At 38.8% G+C, this 22,276-nt stretch overlaps 2 protein-coding genes across 3 annotated transcripts; one reads left to right on the top strand and one right to left on the bottom strand.

The window, feature by feature from the left end:
• Positions 1-28: 28 nt before the first annotated feature.
• abhd14b (abhydrolase domain containing 14B) lies at positions 29-3,409 on the bottom strand. 2 transcript variants are annotated; one of them, XM_075461281.1, is made up of 4 exons: positions 3,307-3,409; positions 1,565-1,779; positions 1,154-1,395; positions 29-526 (listed from the first exon to the last, which is right to left on the bottom strand). In XM_075461281.1, exons 2-4 carry the CDS (start codon positions 1,776-1,778, stop codon positions 347-349), a joined length of 636 nt encoding a protein of 211 aa, XP_075317396.1. In that variant the 5' UTR covers position 1,779; positions 3,307-3,409; the 3' UTR covers positions 29-346. The 2 variants fall into 2 exon arrangements, with proteins under 2 accessions (XP_075317396.1, XP_075317397.1); XM_075461282.1 differs by lacking the exon at positions 3,307-3,409 and adding an exon at positions 3,156-3,263.
• Positions 3,364-20,996, top strand: mst1 (macrophage stimulating 1). Its single transcript, XM_075461284.1, has 19 exons — positions 3,364-3,473; positions 3,672-3,817; positions 4,319-4,463; positions 6,802-6,917; positions 7,000-7,114; positions 8,747-8,883; positions 9,339-9,459; positions 9,560-9,678; positions 12,280-12,454; positions 12,849-12,979; positions 13,961-14,063; positions 14,314-14,450; positions 14,559-14,591; positions 14,677-14,797; positions 14,887-14,964; positions 16,406-16,552; positions 16,643-16,749; positions 17,031-17,170; positions 20,420-20,996. Exons 2-19 carry the CDS (start codon positions 3,769-3,771, stop codon positions 20,579-20,581), a joined length of 2,136 nt encoding a protein of 711 aa, XP_075317399.1. The 5' UTR covers positions 3,364-3,473; positions 3,672-3,768; the 3' UTR covers positions 20,582-20,996.
• The last annotated feature ends 1,280 nt before the right edge of the window (positions 20,997-22,276 follow it).

Below are 22,276 nucleotides of genomic sequence, written 5' to 3'. Positions count from 1 at the left end.
GAATGTGTACAGAACCACACGGTGGCAGTAGTGTCAAGACAAGCTTTATGTGAAAAGGACTGGTATGAAAGTTTATGTGTGTGTACATGAGATATGCAAGACATACAATGTAATATTCTGTCGAAAGTTTTAAATGCAAAAATACTTTGATAACTGTCTAAATTGAAACTTTTCAAGGATCACATCATCTGCTGCCATGGTTACAGCAGACTTGATTTGCAGACATCATTAGACTGTCAGAATCAGGTCCTGCAGAGTGACCCTTGAGGCTTCAATTCCTCATGACTAGATGTGTATTTGCGAGGTCCCTCTGGGTCACTTCTCCACTCGTGGACGATGAAGAGCTTCACAGTTGGTGAAGGAAGTCTATAAGAGCTTTGTGCCAAGTGTCTGGGTCATCCAGGTAACAGGGGTGACCCGCTCCCTTCATCACCACCACGCTGTGATTGGCCAGATTGCTCAGGTTACGGAGCGACGCCTCACCGAGCTGAGTGTCCTGGTCGCCATAAACGATCAGTGTTGGGACCTGGACACACAAACGTACAAGTGATGACCGAAACTTTTCTAATGACAACTTCTACAGCCCATTTTCTCTCTTTAAAAATGTCTTTCTGTTTGTCTTGAAAAAGAAGTCCATGCATAATGGATTTACTCAGTTTGACTCATCAATCTTGTCTTGCAAAAAGACAGAAAATGTGGACAACAGTAGGACTGCCTATCTGTAGGATTTACTAACACTTTTGCCATCCAACATGGCCAATAACTCACTGTGCAAGTTCTATTGAACCATAACTCAGTGCTTGGTTCTTAAAAAGGTGCAAAACACAAACTTGTTGGGTCATAAAATTTCCCACAGTGCAGCTTAAGAGCTGTTGCATTAGTTTATTACCTAAGCTTTAGTCACGATGGCATTTTTAGTTGTAGAGTACACTTTAAAACCCTGAACAAACTTCTTATTTGGTTTTCCAACAAAGAAAGACTCTCTATTTAAAAAGGAGACAAGGACATGCTGTCAAATGGGATTCACAGCTGCTCAAGCTTTTCCTTTGAAGAGAAAATGAAGAGTGAAAATACGGTAAAAGGAAAAGTTTAGGATGAGAAGCTATAAAGGACGACTGAGAAGTGGCATATCCTCACCAACACCCACACATACCTTTACACTCTGGTACTGCTCCGCTGTGAATTTTTCAGTGCAGATGGGAGCTACGGGGACGTACGCTTGTATCAGAGCCTGGTGCTGCAGGAGGAAAGGGAGGGAATACATCCCACTGAGGGACGGGCTGATCACCACCACTGGGTTTAGACTCAGCTGCTCACAAACCTCCTTAAGGAAACCCGCAGGGGCTAGTTCCCCCACTGCTGCCGGGGCCTTGGCTGACTTGGACCGACCAAGTTCTGTGGACAATTGGACAAAGAGGGAACAATATAATCGACATAAAAGGACCCTTGTTTGTGTGCACTCATGAACATGTGCAGGAAAGTGTATGCATGCCTGCTGCATGTTTTGTCTCGTTGCTCGTCCAGACTTGTGTGTGGTAGAGGAGTTTGTTTCCAGCAGACTCACCTGGAAGGTCAATGGCGACCGCACGGCAGCCGGCTTTGGCCAGAGTCTCCAGAGTGCCGATGTTAAGCCAGTTTTCTGAAGAGAACCGGATGCCGTGAAGAAGCAGGACTGACATCTTTGCTTCTCCTGTGGCAGGTTCACATTGTCTATAGAAAAGCGGCGCTTTGCAGATCTCCAGTTGCACACTCCCCTCCGTCATCTTAACAGCTGACATCCTGAAGTGAAAGATATTAACTCGACAAATCAATTAAACATCAAAAAACACGCTCTTGTCCCTATTATACACAACAAAACAGTTGTTTTAAAATCTGGAAAACATCCAACAATGTCTCTCACACCAATAACTCCATCAAAAATAAGAAAAAAAAAACATCTTTACAGGGCGGAAAAGTAGAAACCCTGGAATACAAGTGTAATGAATAATATTTTAAACAAATTACAGACACAATAATCATTTTCTGGCTCCTGCGTCATTTGTCAAAATGAATAAATTTCTGCTTTTGTCATCTGATCATAAATCGTAATGCCTTTATTTTTGGAAAAACTGCGGGGACAAAAATAAGAATGAAAAATAACCTTTTGAAGGCAAACTATTTGAAAAACAACAGATGATGAAAACAGCTTGTTGTAATGCTTAAACAAAGCACCTGATAATGTTATTTTAACACAGACACTAAGATATCACAGATTATGACGTTTTAGGCCAAAAAAAAAAAAAAGGAAATAAATCAATATGAATTCAGCAATTTCCTTTTTTTGTGTAATATTCTGGTATAATTATTAAATGCTTAATATATACTGAGGATAAAATGAAGTAGCCAACATTACTAATAATTATACATCACAGGAGATAATGTGAGGAGTTCAGGATCACATGTGAAAGCAACAATTAAAATATGACTTTTGATATTAAATCTTCCTGTATTGTACTGATCCATGACATGGGTTCTTGTTATAAAACAAGCAGATTTCCTGTGAAAGTACTGCTCCGGAGAAATAACATTTACTGCATTGAAAAAACATTCAATACGCAATATATATATACTGAATTCATCTGAAAGATGCACCAACATGTCTTACAGCTGGCAGCAGTGTTGCTTTAGTGTTACTTACTGAGAGTTATATTAACCTTTAGTAATGCGTCATTTTTTATAGGTTCATCGTGGGTTTAATAAGACATAACGTTACCCACAAACAGCTGTGTTTTAAGAGAACATAAAAACACATTATCACTGCTGGTAGATACACGAGTATGATGAACACCGTTTATCAAATGTATACTGATCACAAAGGTCAAATAGAGGAACCAACTGTAAAGTGTTGCCCCTCTGAACACACAAAAAAGGCAACGTGTGGAGCTGAAGCATGAAACAACATTAGAAAGGAATTGAATGTTTTTCACAGTGAAACAGATTCCCCCAAAGGAAATATTTAGGTTAACCACACCAGGTTATTCCTCCTTTTCAAGTTAATTGAATTCCCAACTAACTGAGAGCCAACACTGAAAGCCGCATTTCAAGTTTGTTCTTGATCGTGTTTCTATTCATTTGTGATTTAAACATCCACCCATCCCAAAAACTTGTCTACTTACGAAAAAAATGGATTTACAGTGGTGTTGACAGTGGGGGGTTGTGTTCAGACTGGGGGCAACAGAGTCTGATCAAAGTCCAGATCGGATCATTTCATTTGTCAAATCGAGCACACGCCTCGCAAGCACGACGAGAAAATAATCCGCTTCTTACCTGACAACCTCCACCGACGGTTAAACAGAGAAATAACACAAGCGGTGAACACGCTGTGGTTTCACTTTAACTCCCGGAAAACAGGAGAAAGACAGAAAAACGTCTGGAAATCCTTCTACTGACGTCTAGCGTCGGTGCGGAGAACTGCCATCATTGTGGTTATTTGAGTAAGTGCCTGAGCCCAGACCGATATGTCACTCTTTATTAATGATTGATAAGGATATGGATTGGCTGTGTTTTGGGAATTAGGGTCACTGTTTGGATAAGAACTCAGTGTTCGTGTGGGTGGTCTTGTGTTTAGTCGTGTTGTTCTGTCAGGATTCCTAACTTCCTGCTGCACTGGTGGCACTTTTTCTCTCTGGCAGGTTTCATGTTTTACGTTTACCATCCAAGCTCAACACAGAAGCAAGACTTCAGAGCAGAGACTCAGTAAAAGAGTCTTATCTACCATTGGGACACACAATGAAACTGTTACTGCGCTGTATCCTCCTGACTGCTGGTGTTGCCACTGGTAAGACCCTGATTTAATTCATTATATGCTGTTTCGTTTCGCTGAAGTTTCTTTGCTGTTTTCATGAGTTTAATTTCATTGTTTTTTAGATAAACTTGATGGGGTTTGGTTACAGAGAAACTGCCTGCGGGACTTTAAAAACTGGTTAAACCACTAAAATAAGGACAGCAGTCAGTTGTTTTTCATTTGTGAGTTAGTAGATTGCTATGTTTTTTACTTAGTGGGTATATATACTGCCAGTTATTGAAGTGTTGGGTCTGTTTCGGTAACCAGATGTAAAACTGTGCTGCTGTTTGAAGTTCTCTCCGGTCCTTCGCTGTCACAAACCAGCAGCACAGTCTTGGTCCAAAGGTTATATGTGTGCAGGCTCATGCCCAAATGTTCCAGATGGTACCTCTGATCTCCTGTACTTCAGCTAAGACCAGGGTTAAACAGACAGAAACCGCGTCCCAGCAGTCAACATGTATGCATAATGTTTGTGGTTCTGCTATATATGAACAGGGTACCGGAGTCCTCTGAATGACTTCCAGCGCTCTGAGGGCAGAGAGCTCGTTCCCACCTCCTGGAACTCAGCTCGAGTGCAGATGTTGCCAGGTATAAATCTGGAGGACTGTGCCACCCGGTGCTCACAATCATTGGACTGCAGGTATACAAGCAGAAAAAAAAAAAGATTTAACAGCAGCACAACATCATTTTCAAGTGTTGGGATCTACAATGCCTTTCTGTGAAAAGAAGAACAAAAGTGCTTAAGTTTGGTGAAAGTTAGAATTTACTGTGTGTAATTCCAAAGCCTAATGTTGCTTACTGCCTTGACAAAAAAGCACATCAATTAAAATCATTGTTTGACATGTTTCTTTACCTTATAAAATGTGGGAAATATATTTGCCAATCCCGTTTCATTCTGCTGTCGTGAATAGTCCAAATAGGCACCAAATGTGTAATAATTTGATTCTGAATTATACCCCAACACTATTTGTACCTCTCTGACTAAAGAAAGGCTTTGTTTTTGTGATGCTATCAGAAAATACTTAGATTAAAAAAGGTTTTATGTACTATTCGCTCACACACTGGCAGTATGGGTGCTTAAGAATGTTCAACACAAGACAGAGGTATGACACAAACAAATGTTAATAAACAAATGAACAAATTATAATAACTTTATGAAAGAAAGCTGTAGAAGTACACACAATACGACAATATAAAATATCTCTCTTTGTGAAGAAAATAAATACTGTTATTTACTATTAAATGGGTGAGATGTTCTCTTTAAAATATATACGTACATATAAATTGTTAAATATATATATATTCACTAAACTATGACCTTAAAGGATCATTTTGGTCTCTCAAAGGTTAGGTCACAGCTCATCTTCATATTTTTATTTAACCATCATTTCTATGAAGAACCCTCCAGAATCATTGGCACCCTTTTGTAAAACTGAACAAAAAGAAGTGTAAAATCGATACCTTGTTGACTTTCATTCAAAGTCTCCGCCAGATTATAGCATGTAACTGAAAGAAAGTCTGAAGTCTTCTCATCAGGCAAATATTTCTATGCTGCAGTTATTTGCATCTCTTCAGGTGATATTTGTTAACCCTCTTTTTTCCAAGATGAGTTTTCCACTATGATGGGAAGTGAGACTGGAGAAGACACTAACTTCAGATTCCCATCATCAATGCATCCGGTCTCTTCTCCTTTTGTCATCCCACAGATTTCTTTGGCGTTTAGCTCGGGGACTGTGGCGACAATGGCAAAGCTTTTATGCAATCATTGTCCTGCAACAAGGTCGAGCCACAGCCACATGTCAATCATCCAGATGGAGACTGTTAGATTCTGTATTAAATGGAGACCCTGATACGGAAAAACAGCCTGACTACATGAAATATCCACCACAGGATTTGAGGCTATATTCTCTCTGGTTGTTCTACAGCAGGCCAACCTAACATGTTTGTGCCAAAAGAAAAATATGTATTTCGGTCTCTTCTAACCTCATGTACAACCCAGGACCACTGAAAGCCCAAGACTCAGACCCAGACTCAACAGATATCTGGATTTCTCCAGCTCTGATTTTGCCAGTCGAACTGTCCTCCTAAAGTTACACATGAATATAGCATCTTTTTAACCTCACCTAGGCTCTACACGGCTCTTTACAATGCGTTTCTTATTCACCGGCTACCCACACTGTCACAGACTACTGGAGGCGTTGCGATGTTGGAGGGTGCTCACCTGCCACAGGAAGAGACAAGGGGATCAGTGTCTTACACTCTGCACTTAAGCATGTGGATTCACAGGGGATCAAACTGCCCAGCGTAAAAGCTGTGAAGATGTACGCACATCCTCTTACAGGCCAATTTCTAACATTTCCTGTTACTTTGATTAAATTCTTAAGCCCTGATAGTGGAAATGAGTGTTTTGGATGGATCACCATGCAAATTCAATGGCATATTAACACCAGGGGATGTCACAGTGGACCGCTTGCCCAACTAACAAAGACCTTAAGAATGCAAAATAGGACTGGAAATTCTTCTGTTATAAGTTACTTGTGACATATTCTAGGTTTGTCTGTAAATGTTGAGAAACATAATGATCAAAAATCAACGTTATTGTTTACCCTTTGGATAATTACTTTTTTAGATCATTTTGAATGAAAGCCAAATAGGAATTTGTAAACATTAAAGACATCTGTGGGAGACTTTTTTGCTCATATTAACTCAACATGCCAGCCATTCTGGAGAGAGCTGTTTGTAATGATACCTTTGTTCTAGTTAATGATTTAAATTAGAACATGCCTACAAAGCAGAAGTGGCAACAAATATGCAGTTATAAGACCAGACCGCTGCTAAACTACACAGTTTACTGAACTGTTTTGAGGGAAAATTTGTCAGTCACCAAATCGATGATTTTAAACACTCTAACAAGCATACCTTATTGTCAATTGATACATTTTAAAGCGCTTTGATGTAAAAACTTTCATTACCTCCAGAGCTTTCAACTATGAGACTCGACCGACTGTCACCTGTAAACACTTGCCCTGGGTAGGCGACGGAAACAATGCTGAAGTGAAGAGAAACGTCAACTGTGACCTTTACGAGAAGAAGGGTGAGACTCACATCGGGTAACATTACAGAGATCAGTGTTGTGTATCAGCTGTTGGACTGGTTGTTTTTGTTTTTTTGTGCAGTCTATGTGAGACAGTGTATCGTGGGAAAAGGAGAAGACTACAGAGGGAAAGTCTTTACCACGAAAAGCGGACTCACCTGCCAACAGTGGTGGTCCAAGTTTCCTCATGATCACAGGTGAGACACAGATCATTCATTTAATGTAGAGATTTGATTTCTGTCCTCAAGCAGAGTGGAAATAAATAAATACATTAAATGTGAACAGTGAATATGATAAAACTCTGAAACTTTTTATACATAATCTATGCAAAATGATGATGAGGTGGCTGTTTATGTACCAACAACAGAGATATTAAAGACAAACATTTTATGTAATGTTCTCAATTGGCCATATCGATTGCTTGACTAATAACAGATCATTCATTTTCAATTATCTACTTGATAAAAACTAGACTGCAGGCAGAACACACTTGAAATATATAAGAAGCGAAGGTGCTACACACACACAGGATCATCAAAAAATGAAAAACTTGATTTCCAACAATAGTCATCTATTTTCTTCTAAAAACCAAAGTTAAGCAAGAAATGAACAGGCTTCACATCTCCGTCACACATAAATCAAAGTAAAGTAGGCACATTTTTTTCATTTTAACTAGTTATCTGGTGTCTAGAAATATATAAAGCCTGGACTGAAAAAAAGTTAGGACAATGTTTGCAATCAAAAGAAAAACAATATGACAACAATATTCATCAAATCATTTTCAACTAAAATGCAGAAGAAAGTTTTACACAGATGACTTATCAAATGTTGGATTTCTTGATGTAAAAAGATTCTGTTATATATGGTTCATCATTATCAAAAGATTCAGAAAAATAAGGTAGGAAACTAATACTGAAGGGGCATGATCTTCAGCCTTAAGGCAGCAGTGAATGGCTGCAATTCCATTAAAATGAATATGTTTCTGTAGTGAAACTCACTGCATGTGCTCAGGAGCACCTCTAAGATGCATTCCAAGTTAAAGACCTACCATACAAACAGCTAATACATAAATAAACAATGGATAAAAGACTTAGATGTATCATCCTTTAGGTGATCACCCAGCTTGTTATTAGCACACAATTTAAAACCCAATGTTTCACTAAAACTTCGCTGAATGTAGTTTTGGAACAACGTATGCAGCTGTCCAGGTTTTTAGGGAAGGTCATGCTTATATTATCAAGTCAATATCCCACCAAGTTTTGAAGAAATTGAAAAAAATTAAAGAAATATTACGGTCGTATTCTAAACTCCCCTCAGTCACCAGTTCAAAACATTAAGCATATTGCCCAAAAATAAATATGATTAAAGAAGTCTATAAATGAAGAGTAACTGAAATGCAATATGGAACAGTGGCAGATATGCCCCAATACAAGTTTATTTAAACATGTGCAGACCAAATTCAAAAAGAGTTGTTTTCATAATAGTTAATAAGATATATGATTTAAACTAGTCGCAACCCTTGTATTCTGTTTCTGTTTACATTTCGCAGTGTGCCAGAGTTCTTGAAAGCAGCATTGTGCAACTCCAAATACCTGCAGATTTAGCTTAAACAAATAATACAGTGAGTGATGAGTCAGGGGTGTTTGATCTTCAGTCGTATGTTTTCTGCTTCAGTTAATACGGTTTTAATTTTCTGTCCTTATAAATAAATTTGGGCCGCTGTGTTTAAAAGCATCTGGATTTTGGACATCCAAAGTGAATGCTACGGCAACACACTGTAAAGCGATATGTGACGGTCTGTCACTCTCTGTAAAACTCCCTTGTGTCAGATGGACTCCTACAGCTACCAACGGTCTGGAGTTGAACTACTGCAGGAATCCAGATGGCGATCGTATCGGTCCGTGGTGCTACACCACCGACCCCGAGCGGCGCTACGAGAGCTGCAACATCCGTCAGTGCAAAGATGGTAGGGAAAGGTTCATTCATTCCTGAACTGTTTCACTAATTTCCATGGGAATTTGCTGGAGTGGAAAATACACATGGTAATTATCCTCTCATAAGTAAAAGAAAAAAGTTCTTTGTTGATAGAATGTGAAAATAAGGTTGGTGTTTATCAGTTGGGTACATTTTATGGGCAAATTTTGACTTTTAGAGGAATACACAGATCACTTTAAACCAGAGGAACCAAAGAAAACATTCATTTATTTTATTGGAAACTTTATTTTCTTGCTGAATTGTTTGTACCAACATGCATGCACCCACAAAAAGAAGCTAGTTTAATATTTTTCACAGGTTTGGATTGCCTGCTGCCTGCTGTGCAATTACAGTAAGATGGTTGCATTTTCGATAAAGCTGTTTGAAAATGACAGGGATGTGGAAGAAATAGTTTAACATTACTCTTTTTGTTGTTTCTGGTTGCAGATGTGTGTATAACATGCAATGGAGAGGACTACAGGGGCCAGGTGGATCACACTGTGAGTGGCAGAGAGTGTCAGAGGTGGGATCAGCAGTATCCCCACCAACACATCTACCAACCAGAAAAGTATGCGTTTCCTTACCCAACTGGTTGATGCTGTGGCAGTTAAAATCAAGTGTTCATTTTTATTCTGGATGTACTAAAACAGCTCATGTGTGCGTTTTAGGTATCCCGACAAGAGTTTAGATGACAACTACTGCCGTAACCCTGATGCCTCTCCGGTGCCATGGTGTTACACTACAGACCCTGAGGTGGAGAGAGAGAGCTGCGAGATCAGGAAATGCAGTAAGTGCACACTTAAAAATACACTTACATTTTATTTTTCTGTGCAAAAATATACCAAACTTTTTCATGTTCTCTAAATCTAAAAAAATGTCCACGCTTGGCAACTTCTCTGCTTTTTTTTAAACGTTCAAAGACAAAACAGTTAATCAGCTAATTGAGAAATGAGTTGTCAGACTGTACAATAATGCTTCCCCGTGTTACAAATTCACTGCTTGCTTGTTTCTCCTGTTTTGTTTTGGTCATTGGTTCCCTCTGGCAGAACAGAGGAAGCTAAATCGAACTGATTCCCGTTAGCGCTCTGGGATACACAGGAACTGGGGAGTCTCATTGAGTCACCGTAATTAAATCCAGAAAAAACACCTTTTTAAGTGCTAATTACCTCCCAAAATGTGAGATTTCAGACTGGGAACCAGTGATTCTGTCTGATTTCAGACTGAAGTGTGCAGATGTTTGTCAGTGATTGAACCCCTGATTTTTCTCAATGGGTTTCAGGCTCAGTGAAAGTTAATTAAAAAGTATCCCTTCAGCTTGTTTCTATTCATACAGCTTATCACAGTTTGAACTTGGTTTTTACAGATTTCTATTGTGAAATAGCTTTCATTATTTCTACAGTTTACCCTGTTATATGCAAAGTTAGATAGACACCACATACAATTTCCTGTTAATTATTTTTAGTTTGAACCGCTACATTAATGTTTGAATAAATTACATGCTGTCAGGACATAATAGAAATAAATGGACACAACTGGGGATTCAGTGTTCTCTCCCAAATTTCAACACAAGTTTTGCAACAGGAATCCAGCAACATGGGCTTTTTCCAGTGACAGATAAGATCATTTGGGCAACGCAAAGAAAGAAAAAAGCATATAATAGCGCCATCTTGTGGTGTATTGAGAGGGCACAAATTACTTCATATGTTTGTTTATTTGAATTTGGTTTTATCTTTTTATTTTAGTCATTAATGTAAGTCGTATTCTATGGCTAATCGCAGAATTTCTCTGTATCTCTTGTGGGCACTTTGTTCATCAGTTGTTTTTAAAAGTGGTCTATAAGGCTGGCTGGACATTACCTATACATATAGATATATAGATATTTATATGTATATATATATATATATATTAAGCTTCACACTTCATTGAAACAAATGTTAAATTAAAAAGGAAAATGAAAGTTGATTTATTTATTCATTTATCAAAGAATTTATTGACGTTAGTTGCTCTTTAACTACTATAAGACTTAATCTCAGCTTGACTAAAAATTCTTGGTATACAGTATGTGCATCTCTGCAGTCCAAGTTGCTGTATCACACAATCAAGGTTACCACACAGAGCTCCCACTAATCTTGGCCACAAGATTAATGACTCATATTCAAGACTTAATATACCGTGTGAAAAAGTCATGGGCCACAGCTTTATTCTTCAGCTGCTATAACGTGCAGTACAGATCAGACAACATGAGGAAACTGACAGATGATTCTCCATTGTGACGAATAAAGTTTTTTTTGTGAGGATGTATTTCTTAATGGGTTCTTAACTCAAACGATATGTGGAAATCGTGCGAGTTGTCACCTTGAAGAACATCCTCCTTTTTTGCATCAGTCCCATTGTTCAGGTATTGATTATGCAACCACCCGTAAGAGTGCGGTCTCCAGAACTTTCTGCTCCTCCTTAATGAAGTCAAAGAGCCTACAGAGCCGCCTGTCTTTATATTAAAGGTGACAGTTCTTGTGACCATGCATTATTATAAAATTTGTTTCCAACATGGTTTTCATTTCTCAACTCTTTTGAACTTGTGGCCAGAACTGGGCTCTGCATGTTGCACAGGGGACCACGTGCTCTCAAAACTAGCCGTGATGTCACTTTTACTCATATATCAAAAACCGGGATTTCAAGTGAGCTCTCTGACTGTATAAAAAAAAGATGTCACCTTTAAATTAGTCCCTTTTGTATTTCATAACTGAACATGGGGAATGAGTGGGGAATCCCAATGGGATCCAAAGGTCACTGTAAGTAGTTACTAGTCAATAACAAGGTAGTCCCACCCTTGAGCATATTCTGCTTTATCATCCATTTTACTTTAAATGGGACCAACATTTACAAAATGACCACCATTGTATGTCATTATATAATTTCCCTTTGGGATAAACAAAGGTTTTTTGTTGGTTTTTTTTTACAATGCGTTTTGGAAAATCTATAAACTTGCAAATGAGTCCATAAATTTGACAAAAAGTGTTTTTTGTAAAGTTGGGTAATTTTCTTACAGCAGCTTTTCATTGACTTCTTTCTGCAGTCAGACTGGTTGGCAGCTGTTTGTTAGAAAGAATGCAGCTTTAAGACACTTCCACATTGACTTTTTAGACCCAGACTTAACGACCATATCCAGTCTATGAAAAGCATGAAGAAACTGTCCTTCCTGTATGACTGTAGGAAGAGAATTGAAATGCATCATTGTGCCCATTACCGATCAAACATTCAAGTAACAATAAGCGATGCACATTTTTGAGTGGTGGTCAGTTCCAATGCTGACCCACGAGAGCTTTAATGGTTTGTGTTTTGAACCTTTAACAGTTTTTTTCTTCTGCTTCTCATTCCTTCTTTCTAGCTGAAGTTCATGTGGAGAAGCGGCAGCGCTCCAGCTTCACCACTAACTGCTTCCGTGGTCGTGGAGAGGATTACCGCGGTAAAGTAAATGAGACAACATCAGGTATACCCTGCCAGCGCTGGGACGCCCAAAATCCTCATGAACACCCTTTTTACCCAAACACATATGAGTGCAAGTAAGTACTTTGGTTTTGTTCTTTTTTACTGCACTCAGACCTTGAACATGAATGTTTGCACATGAATATTAATGTCACAGTGTTTCTGCAGGGACATTTCTTGCGATCTGATTTGTCAACTGACAGTTGACAGTAGATGATAGATGGTCAGACAGTCCACAATGAAAAGCGGCTCACTTCCTGACTATATATAGAGATGTGAAATTAAAATCAAACTTATTTATGACAGTGATCGTTCATCATGCCAGTATTGATTACCACTATTTAATGTATTAATCTTCATGAGAAGTTACAAATTCAATATGATATCTACATTTTTAATGTAGCCAGACAAATCATTTCAGTGACATGTCATTTGATGCATGAAGTTGATTCTGGGTTACTTGTCATTCAGAGGTCTGGATGAGAACTACTGCCGTAACCCAGATGGATCAGAGGCTCCCTGGTGCTTCACATCTGTGCCAGAGATGAGGACTGCTCTCTGCCTGCAGATCAAACGTTGTGCAGACGACATAGAAGCTGAGGGTACGACTTCTCGATTCAGTTTTGAGGACAAATATAAATCCAGTGAATAGATCACAGTTGACATTAATGAATACAGATGAGCCTTTGGTACAAATACTTGATGAATGTCCATGTAACCATGTGCAGAGCTGTAACACTTGTGTGCCAAAAACTCCCTTTGAGAAAGTTTTGACAAAATAAAGTCTATTTTATTTTCAATTCTAATCAGTTAATGTAGGTTTTTTTTTGTTTTTTTTTGCTCAGTCTATATACTTTATCAATTGGACACTGTAACTTTTAAAGTAAGGCATAACACATTCCTCATCTTGAATGAGGAGGATCATGCTACCACAGCCTTAATTAGTGTGGTAGTTACCAAGGGCATATGGTAACTAATTTAAAGATGTCTATAAATACATATTGCCAAATACCACAGTGATTTTGCTTTATCTTTTTTTTGTCTCTTGTGCCCATGATGGAAACTGTTACTTTGATAAAAAATCTTTATGTGTTTAAAATAGTAATACACTATTGAGTGGAAAATACTTCGAATCTCAGAATTAAATTTAATGGTGTCTTTCTTAGAACGGTATATACATTTATTAAGTAGCTACCTAACTCCCAGCTCTAACTTTCTCTTTTAAAGAAAGTGTAACAAGTAAGTGACACAAAATGACAATTTTTATGATTGGCATTTCACAAATACTAATTAAAGTGGTCAATAAGGCCTTCCTTCTATTCAGTGGATCCATCTGTCTGTTTTTGATCTTTTCGTGATCAACTTTCACTGATCAGCAACCACATCCTCCAAATGCTGTTGATAATGGTGCATCTTCTTTCCTCGCTGGTTGTACAGTAGGATTTCAGTCAGGTGGGGAGGAGTGTCAGGTCATTATTTGGTGGTCGACCTTATTTCTGTGGTGATACATCCCATTTTGGAAGTGTCACTGGCCAGCTATTCTTCTTTGTGGTCACTGTCATGACAATAATTTTTGTTCTCAGACTGCTACCATGAAAACGGCAAAAACTACCGAGGCGTTGTCCGCAAAACTCGTAAAGGCATCACCTGCCAGAAATGGAACGTCAACACACCTCACCAAACCAAGTACAATCTTTGAACATATTTCTGACAGAAATACACAACACCTTGAATCCTTAATGTTAAAACTGTCCAAACTCCATATGATATGAACTGAAGATCTGAAAATTCTTTGTACTCAAACTGTTGAATGAATTGAGCATGCAGTCAACAGAAGAAAACATCCTTGTTCAATAACACTGTTCTTCTACAATGTCGGCCCAAAAACTGTGACATTTATGTCATCTGCCTTAAAAAGATTTGTGTGATCTTGCAGGATAAACCCACGAACACACCCTGAGGCCAATCTGACAGAGAACTACTGTCGTAACCCAGATGGGGATCAGCACGGACCCTGGTGCTACACCACAGACCTCAAAACGGAGTTTGATTACTGTGCCATCAAACAGTGTGGTACACATCTCTGATTTCTGAGTCAAATATACCCCGTATAATGGACTTCCAGAGCTCCTGTTTTCTTGCAGGCAATTTAGCATTTCTGTTGTTGTTGTCTTCAAACAGCTGGAGAAAAAGTGTCCCTGACAGAACCAGTAGGTTAGTTTGAGAATGAGCACAGAGCATGTTGCACACAAGACTCCACACCCGGCCTTTGCAATGATAAATGCTTTTGTGAACACAGAGAAGGTGGAATTCAGTGAGTGCGGAAAGAGAGACAACCGCGTACCTGACCAAGGTCCGAGGTCACGTATCGTGAACGGGGTGCCTGGGAACTCACCTTGGACAGTGAGCCTCAGAGACAGGTCAGTCTGGCAGCCGATCACGTGTGGTGATGAACAATCAAAACACACTCTGCTGCGGTGTGAATGATCTCTGTTCTCCTTGTGCACAGGAAAGGAAACCACTTCTGTGGGGGATCTCTGGTGAATCCCAGATGGGTGATCAGCACCAAACAGTGTTTCTCCTCCTGGTAATTCAGTTAAAGGGCTCTGAATGAGACATTCAGACATTAATTATCATGTCCAAACCATAAGTGTGTCAATATTACCAGTTCTCTGTTTTACAGGGTTATAAATATTTATTGCTTGAGCACGGTAACTGTGTGGGGTTTTTTATACTGCTTTTGTATTAGTAAAAAGAGATTCAGTGTTTTAGTTCAATTTAAAAAGTTCAATTTAGCGAGGCAGACAGATTATGAGACAACAGGCCTATGTTAATTTCATTTTTGCGGTGGTGACTATTTATCTTCATTTTGCTTATTTAATCATATACACCTTTTTCTGGTCAGTTTCCATCTCGTTAATGTAATTTTGCATCTTGGTGGTCATTTTGCTTCAGTTTGTTTAAACTGCCATTCCAAAGTCTCAAATTCTCTAATCTGTCATCACCATCTTGGTCTTTTGCAGCAGAAGTGACCATATTTGGACATGAGGGTGTAGCCAGAGAGTGATGCAGAACACCTTATTGGAACTTTCGTAGACAACATCCATATTTTGTACAGTCTAAAGATGCGATTGTAAAGTCCTTTTAGCTTAGGAAAGGTTGTAACTGGGTAAAATGACCCAGAAATATCTAAGTGGCAGCCATGATGAGACCATGTCAAATTCTCAGGAGCTTCCTTTCTTGTTTTTATTATTTACTTTAACATTGGAAATTCCCAACCATCCTTTGTATGAGCAAAGGAAATAATGCTGTCGAAGAGTTCTTTGAGGCCACAACATTCAAAAGAGTGCTCTGGTATTTTCATACTAATTAGGATTCATACAGATGAATTTAAACACAGGATGTTCAGCACCTTATACGACATGTTTAATTGTTGGGGTATTTTTTTTACTTTTTTGAATTACCAACCATAGCAATTAATATTTTACAATATTTTTATTTTAGTAATATAATACTGTAGGCACTGTAGGAAAGTATTAGATGAAGACTTCAAGCACTTTTTGTGGGTTTTTCTCTTTTTTTTGGTGAACAGCTGCAGTTTCATGACTGCAGACCCACATCAAAGCTTGGTGTAAGCGTGTTCGGATTCTTATTGCAGTCTATATGAATTCCTCTTGCTTAAGGAAAAGTATTTAGATAAAGATATAGGAGGTTATCATACCAACTATTCCAGAAAACACTATGTTTGTATTTCTGTTCATTGTTTCTCATTTTGTCTGCATTTCTGTATCTTCATAGTCATCTGATGTCTCTGATTACATTATGTCTCTTTGCTGAATTTTGCATCTCTTTGGTCATTCACAAAGTGAATTTGTGTGTTTATAAAATGTTTCTTGAAGTTTCACTGGAGCATTTTACCCTTTAAAAGAAGGTTTCAGGTCTTTATGAAGGTGTAATATCCACACAGTATCATTAAAACAAACATAGTCCCACTTTTCTTATTGGTCCCTGTTTCCTTGTGTGCACAGCTATGTTGACCTGCCTGGGTACTCTGCGATGATGGGAACACTTTTTCGTGATCCGCAGGAACAAGAACCCAGTGTGCAAACCATTCCTCTCACCAAGATCGTCTGTGGACCGTCTGAGTCTCAGCTGGTCATGCTACAACTGGAATAGTGTGTACTGTGAAGTACCTCTTGTGTGCATAAATATGCACAGTTTTGACAAGTAACTTCCCTTTGACTCTGTCTTCGTTCTGTCTGCAGCCCTGCCCAGTTCAATGATCGCATCTCTCAGATCTGCCTCCCTCCTGAGCGGTACATAGTGCCCGAGGGGACATTCTGTGAGATCGCAGGATGGGGTGAGACAAAAGGCAAGTATGACTATAAGAAAAGGATAGCTTGACATTGAACTGTGGGCTGCTACAGTATGCATCTATCCAGATGTTTGAAAATAGATTACTAATTTAGAACAAGCACCTTTTCTCTGCCCTTGAATTAATGTTGCATCTTGATGAGAAAGCTATTCAGACTGTCGAGCAACAGATGGCGTTGTTATTTGCAAAATTATTCAACATCTGTCCACCGTCCTTTTCATTTCTCCAGCTCTCTAAGCACACTAGATGCTAATGTCTCCTTCCTTCTGTTTTTCAAGGGACTGGGGATGAGACCGTTCTCAATGTGGCCCATATACCAGTTATTAGTAATAAAGAATGCAACAGATACTTCAGAGGTCGTGTTCGTGAAAACGAGATGTGCACAAACTATTTCCAGGGTGGAGTAGGTGCCTGTGAGGTAGGTGTCCGGAGAGAAAATGTGTCAAAAGATCTTCTATTTTTCCTTCATGACATGGAACAACCCTCTCCAACTAGAAACAAGAAAGGGGTATCGTGGTTATGTATTGTACTAAACCAGGCCCTAAAGATGTCCCAAAATTAATTTTTTCCATGCCTGCCGAAGTCTGCTTCATCCATCCATTGTCTATATCCGCTTTATCCAATTCTGGGTCACGGGGGTCTGAAGCCTATCCCAACTGTCACTCGGGTCGCCAGTCCATGACAGGGTTTATACAACCCCAATAACAAAAATGTTGGAACTCTGTTTAAAATGTTAATAAAAGCAGAATGCCCAAACCCACATTTAATTCACAATAGAACGTAGAAAACATATCAAATGTTGTAAGGCAAGGCAAGTTTATTTGTAGAGCACAATTCAACAACAAGGCGATTCAAAGTGCTTTACAGATACATTAAAACAGTAGAAATAAAAAGCATGATTTAAATTTTAAACAAAAAAGAAAGAAAGAAAGTGAAAGTGAGACATTTTGCAATTTCAAAAAATAAATATTAGCTCTCCTGAATTTTTGCTGCAACCTGTCTCAAAAAAGTTGGGACAGGGGCAACAAAAGGCTGGAAACACAATTGATCCTAAAAAGAAACAGCTGGAGTAACATGTTGCCAAATAAGTAGGTTTATTGGCAACAAATCATTAACAGGATTGGGCCTTGTAAGAGCACCTTAGAGAGGCAGAATCTCAAAAGTAAAGATGGCAGAGGTACAGCAATCTGCAGAAAACAATGTCTACAAATTATGGAGCAAATTCAGATGTTCTTCAACATAAAATTGTGAAGACTTTCAATATAATCTATGCACATAATATCATCAAGAGATTCAGAGAATCTGGAGATATCTCTGTGCACAAGACACAGCTTAAAATCAATATTGGCTGTCCATGATCTTCAGGCCCTCAGGCAGCACTGCATTAAAAACAGACATGATTCTGTTATGGAAATCACTGCATGGGCTAAGGAACACTTTCAGATATCATTATATGTGAACAGTTTACCATGCCGTCCACAAATGCTGGTGAAAGCTCTATCATGCAAAAAAGAAGCAGTATGTTTGGCACATTATTAAAAGCAAAATATAACAAAGAATATAAAGCAGGACTGTTGAGCAGCTAGAATCCTATATCAGACCAGACTGGGACAGCATTCCTCTCCCAAAGGTCCAGCAACTAGTCTCCTCAATTCCTAGATTTTAACAGATGTTAAAAAAGAGGGGATGCCACACAATGTCAAACATGGCCCTGTTCCAACAATGTTGTGTGTGTGTGTGTGTGTGTGTGTGTGTGTGTGTGTGTGTGTGTGTGTGTGTGTGTGTGTGTGTGTGTGTGTGTGTGTGTGTGTGTGTGTGCGTGTGCGTGTGTGTGTCGCTACCATCAAATTCAAGATGAGCAAATATTTTTTGTGAAATGTCAGTTTGAAAAATGTGAAGAGTCAGCCAGCAGCTGCTTAATTTAGTTCAGTAGGAAGAGGGTAAAATAGCTGCTGTATGCCATTTTAACTTTGGAATCCCTGAAACAAAACTGCTTCCTTGGTTTTACAATGTGTGATGTGTTTGTAGAGATATATCTAATCAGGCTGTTTCCACTAGCTGTTTCCTATTCTGTTTGTGTTAAGCTGAGCTAAGCTAATCAGCTGCAAGCTGCAGATTTCCATTGAACAGATAATAGAAACTCTTGTCTGAAATGCAACTTGCATATTAGCAAGCATCGTCACTAAAACTGTGGAAACATGCAGCAAGAACACAGCTTTACAATCCAACTAAGAGTGGCGTTAGCATCAGTTTTGTACACCATATGATAACAAAAAAACACAGCTCAGCTATGAGACAGCATAAGGGAGAGCAGCCAAACTAGGAAGAGTTTAACAATAAGAGATATGAATCCACACAGGAGTTTTGACGCTTAAGACGCTTAATGCAAATAACATATACTTAACAGACCCCAGCCTTATGAATCTAATAGAAACCAGAGACACTTGGGAAGAATGAGGATTTGAAAAAATTCCCAATCATCAATGAGAAATTCATTTGTATTTTCTCATCCACGTGTCTGAGTACGAGTTATAGACTAATTATCTAGCAATAGTTAGCTAATAATTGCTGACATTGTTTTAACATTGTGTTTCAGTACTGTAAAGTTTGACATCACAAATCAGAGTACTACACAAGATAGAGAGGGCTATTAGAGTGTGCAATGGGATGTATTATGGAACCTACTACCAAAGGATCATCTAGGGAGCTCTTAGTCATATCTAACACCATCTAATAGAAAGAAAGAGACTAAGAGCAAGAAAGTAAATTCTGACAGTAATGAAAGACACACTATTCAATTAAGAGAAAACTTATGGAGCACAGTTTCCTTCTCTATCGAGAGAAAATCTCTCACCGCTCCATCACAATCCATCCCCCCAGGCTTGTACGCCGCTTTCCTGGCAGGCTGATGGCAATGGTCCTGCTGATGTGGCTGCACGGATTGAGCCGCTCATTCTGACGTCTATGCCCTATCTGGAACTCCATCAAATATACATGTACATAATCGTCTTGTCTTAATTAAGTGCCCATAGTTGTGTTTGAATATTGCAGAAGCATCAGTGAAGTTCAATTTCTAGGAACACTAGCTCTGTTAGCTCCATTAGGTTAGAAAAACTTTGGACTCAACCTGCTTGAACACAACATTCACAGAGAAGACAATCTCAAAACAAGATTTAACAACTTTAACCCATCCTAAACAGAGCGTTAAAGCAGAGCAGAGCCCCCATGTTATGATGAGGGTGTTTTGGAGAGAATAAAAGCATTTTTCTTCTGGATTGTAAAGCACATGAAATTAGTAAGTTACTTTACAAACACACATTTTACTTAGCGAACAACATAACCTGCAAGTTGCAGTCAAAAATGGGATTATATGTTTTCTCAAAACATGGGAATATTTCTTTAATACTAAGGAATAATGCACATAAGGCATTGTGAGTTATTCCCTTAAACACTGATGGTAAAGAAGTTCTTGAGATGATTTAAATCACTATAAGCAAAGAACATACAGTTATTTATAAGTTCCTATAAATCAAACACATTCACCATTTGGATAATGTAAGGGAACTGGGCAAGATGTGACTGCAAGATGTTTCCAACCTCAGCAGTGACAGTCAGTCATAACAGAGACAAATAATGACTCCAGAGTGTTGTTTCTGTGTCTCTGCAGAGAGACTATGGCGGCCCTCTGGCGTGTCAGAACAGGGACTGTTGGGTACTCGAGGGTGTGATCATCCCCATGAGGCGCTGTGGACACCCGGGGCAGCCCAACATTTTCATCCGTGTGTCTGTATACGTGGACTGGATCAAGAAGGTCATGGAGATGGCTTAGCGACAGATGCTGCCATCTAACGCAGAACTGATTTGATACATCAGAAACACTTGCAAAGCATGCACATTTTTTTTTTCTCTCAGACGTCTCTGACATTAAAAACTGGTACATATACACATTGTACAATTAGAATGCATTGTTACTATAACTTTACTATGTCATGTAAATTTAGACATGTAGAAAATACATACATCACATTTCAATTTGTTCGTTTATAGCTGCTTTAAATGAATGTTCATGTGCACTTCAACTTGGAGAAGCGTTATCCTGAAAACAAAAGTTTATGGGGACACTTTCTATTTAGTATTCCTGACTTATATCATTATCATAACTTTTTATTCATTATTGACTACTGTTGTAATAAATTTCTGCCTTTGACTACTGTTTTATGAACTTATAAGTGCTATATTTCACCTACTGCCACATATGAGGGCTCACAGTGAACTGCTGCCAAATTTAACTGCTGAAAAGGTTTAAAAACATACATTAAATGAATTGTGGCCCATCTGGTTCAAAGGAAAACAACTGCAGCTAATTAACTTTCAATGAGAGAGGAGATATGCAGGTTTACAGCAGTTTTAAAGCTCCAAACATCCCCTGTAAATGCCCCCTTTACCAGAAAACTGTACGCTTCCCCTGCTCTCGCTGGCTTTGAATGGAGCTCTGAAATACCTTCTTTGCCCCCAGCCTCTAAAAGAAATCCCTCCTCTGCCTGTCTTTTGATGCCTGCCCCCACCTCTAAAGACATGCCTTTGTGCCTTATGCAGAACTGTATGCGCTGCACATTCTTTCTAGTTCTATAGGAGGATTTTTGTAACCCGGTCCTGATGAGCCCACGGAATTCAGCTTAAATAAACCTCAAGATCAGAGTCCAACCAAATCTCAGACTGCAGAAGGCCACTGAACTCTCTCATTTGTAGACACACACACACACACACACACACACACACACATACAATTTCTCTCTCATGCAAACCCTCCCCCGTCTCTCTTCATTTCACTTGTTGATCTTCACAACAATATTTTTCACACTGAGTTTTTTTTTTTTTTTAAAGAAAAAGAAGAAGATATAGCAACGAATGATATTAAAACAAATTCAGTGAAGGTGTAACTGATGCTGGCCAGTGACAGTTTGGAAATGCCAGATTGACAGTTATGATTTCAGTGTCATCTTCTTCAACTTCCATTTAGTAATTTATTTAGAAATGACTAATCAAATTCATGTATGACTACAAGTTCTCAGCAGCTGTTGCCAAAACTTCTGGGAAACCTGACTAAAGTTTTGATCAAGTTTGAGAGAACAAATAATGCAAATGTTTTAAGCAATTTATCGTAATAAGCTGAGAAATCGTGTAGGCTGTATAAGATAAACATTTGGTGTCTTTGAATTTACCATTCAGGTCAAGGGTTTTTTGGGGGTTTCTTTTGATCTGAATGTGTGGTTTGAGTGGAATTCACTCTGAAACTTTCTGAATTGCATCATTAAACCGACACTACAAACGGTTGAAACTTTGCTCTGTGCTTCATCTTTGTAACGTAAAGCTTTATACTCTGGTCTCATGCCAGCTCGCTCACCTGACATGACTCCATGAGCAGTCCAGTTTTAGCCGCCCCTGGAATGTGTGTTCGCCGTGGTTCCAACTTTTTCATCTGCATTTATCAATTTATGTGACCTTCAAAAGCAACAGCTTGAAA

This window comes from Odontesthes bonariensis, chromosome 3 (genome assembly GCF_027942865.1).
Source record: "Odontesthes bonariensis isolate fOdoBon6 chromosome 3, fOdoBon6.hap1, whole genome shotgun sequence".
NCBI lineage: Eukaryota > Metazoa > Chordata > Actinopteri > Atheriniformes > Atherinopsidae > Odontesthes > Odontesthes bonariensis.
This window is presented reverse-complemented; position numbering and strand designations above follow the sequence as displayed.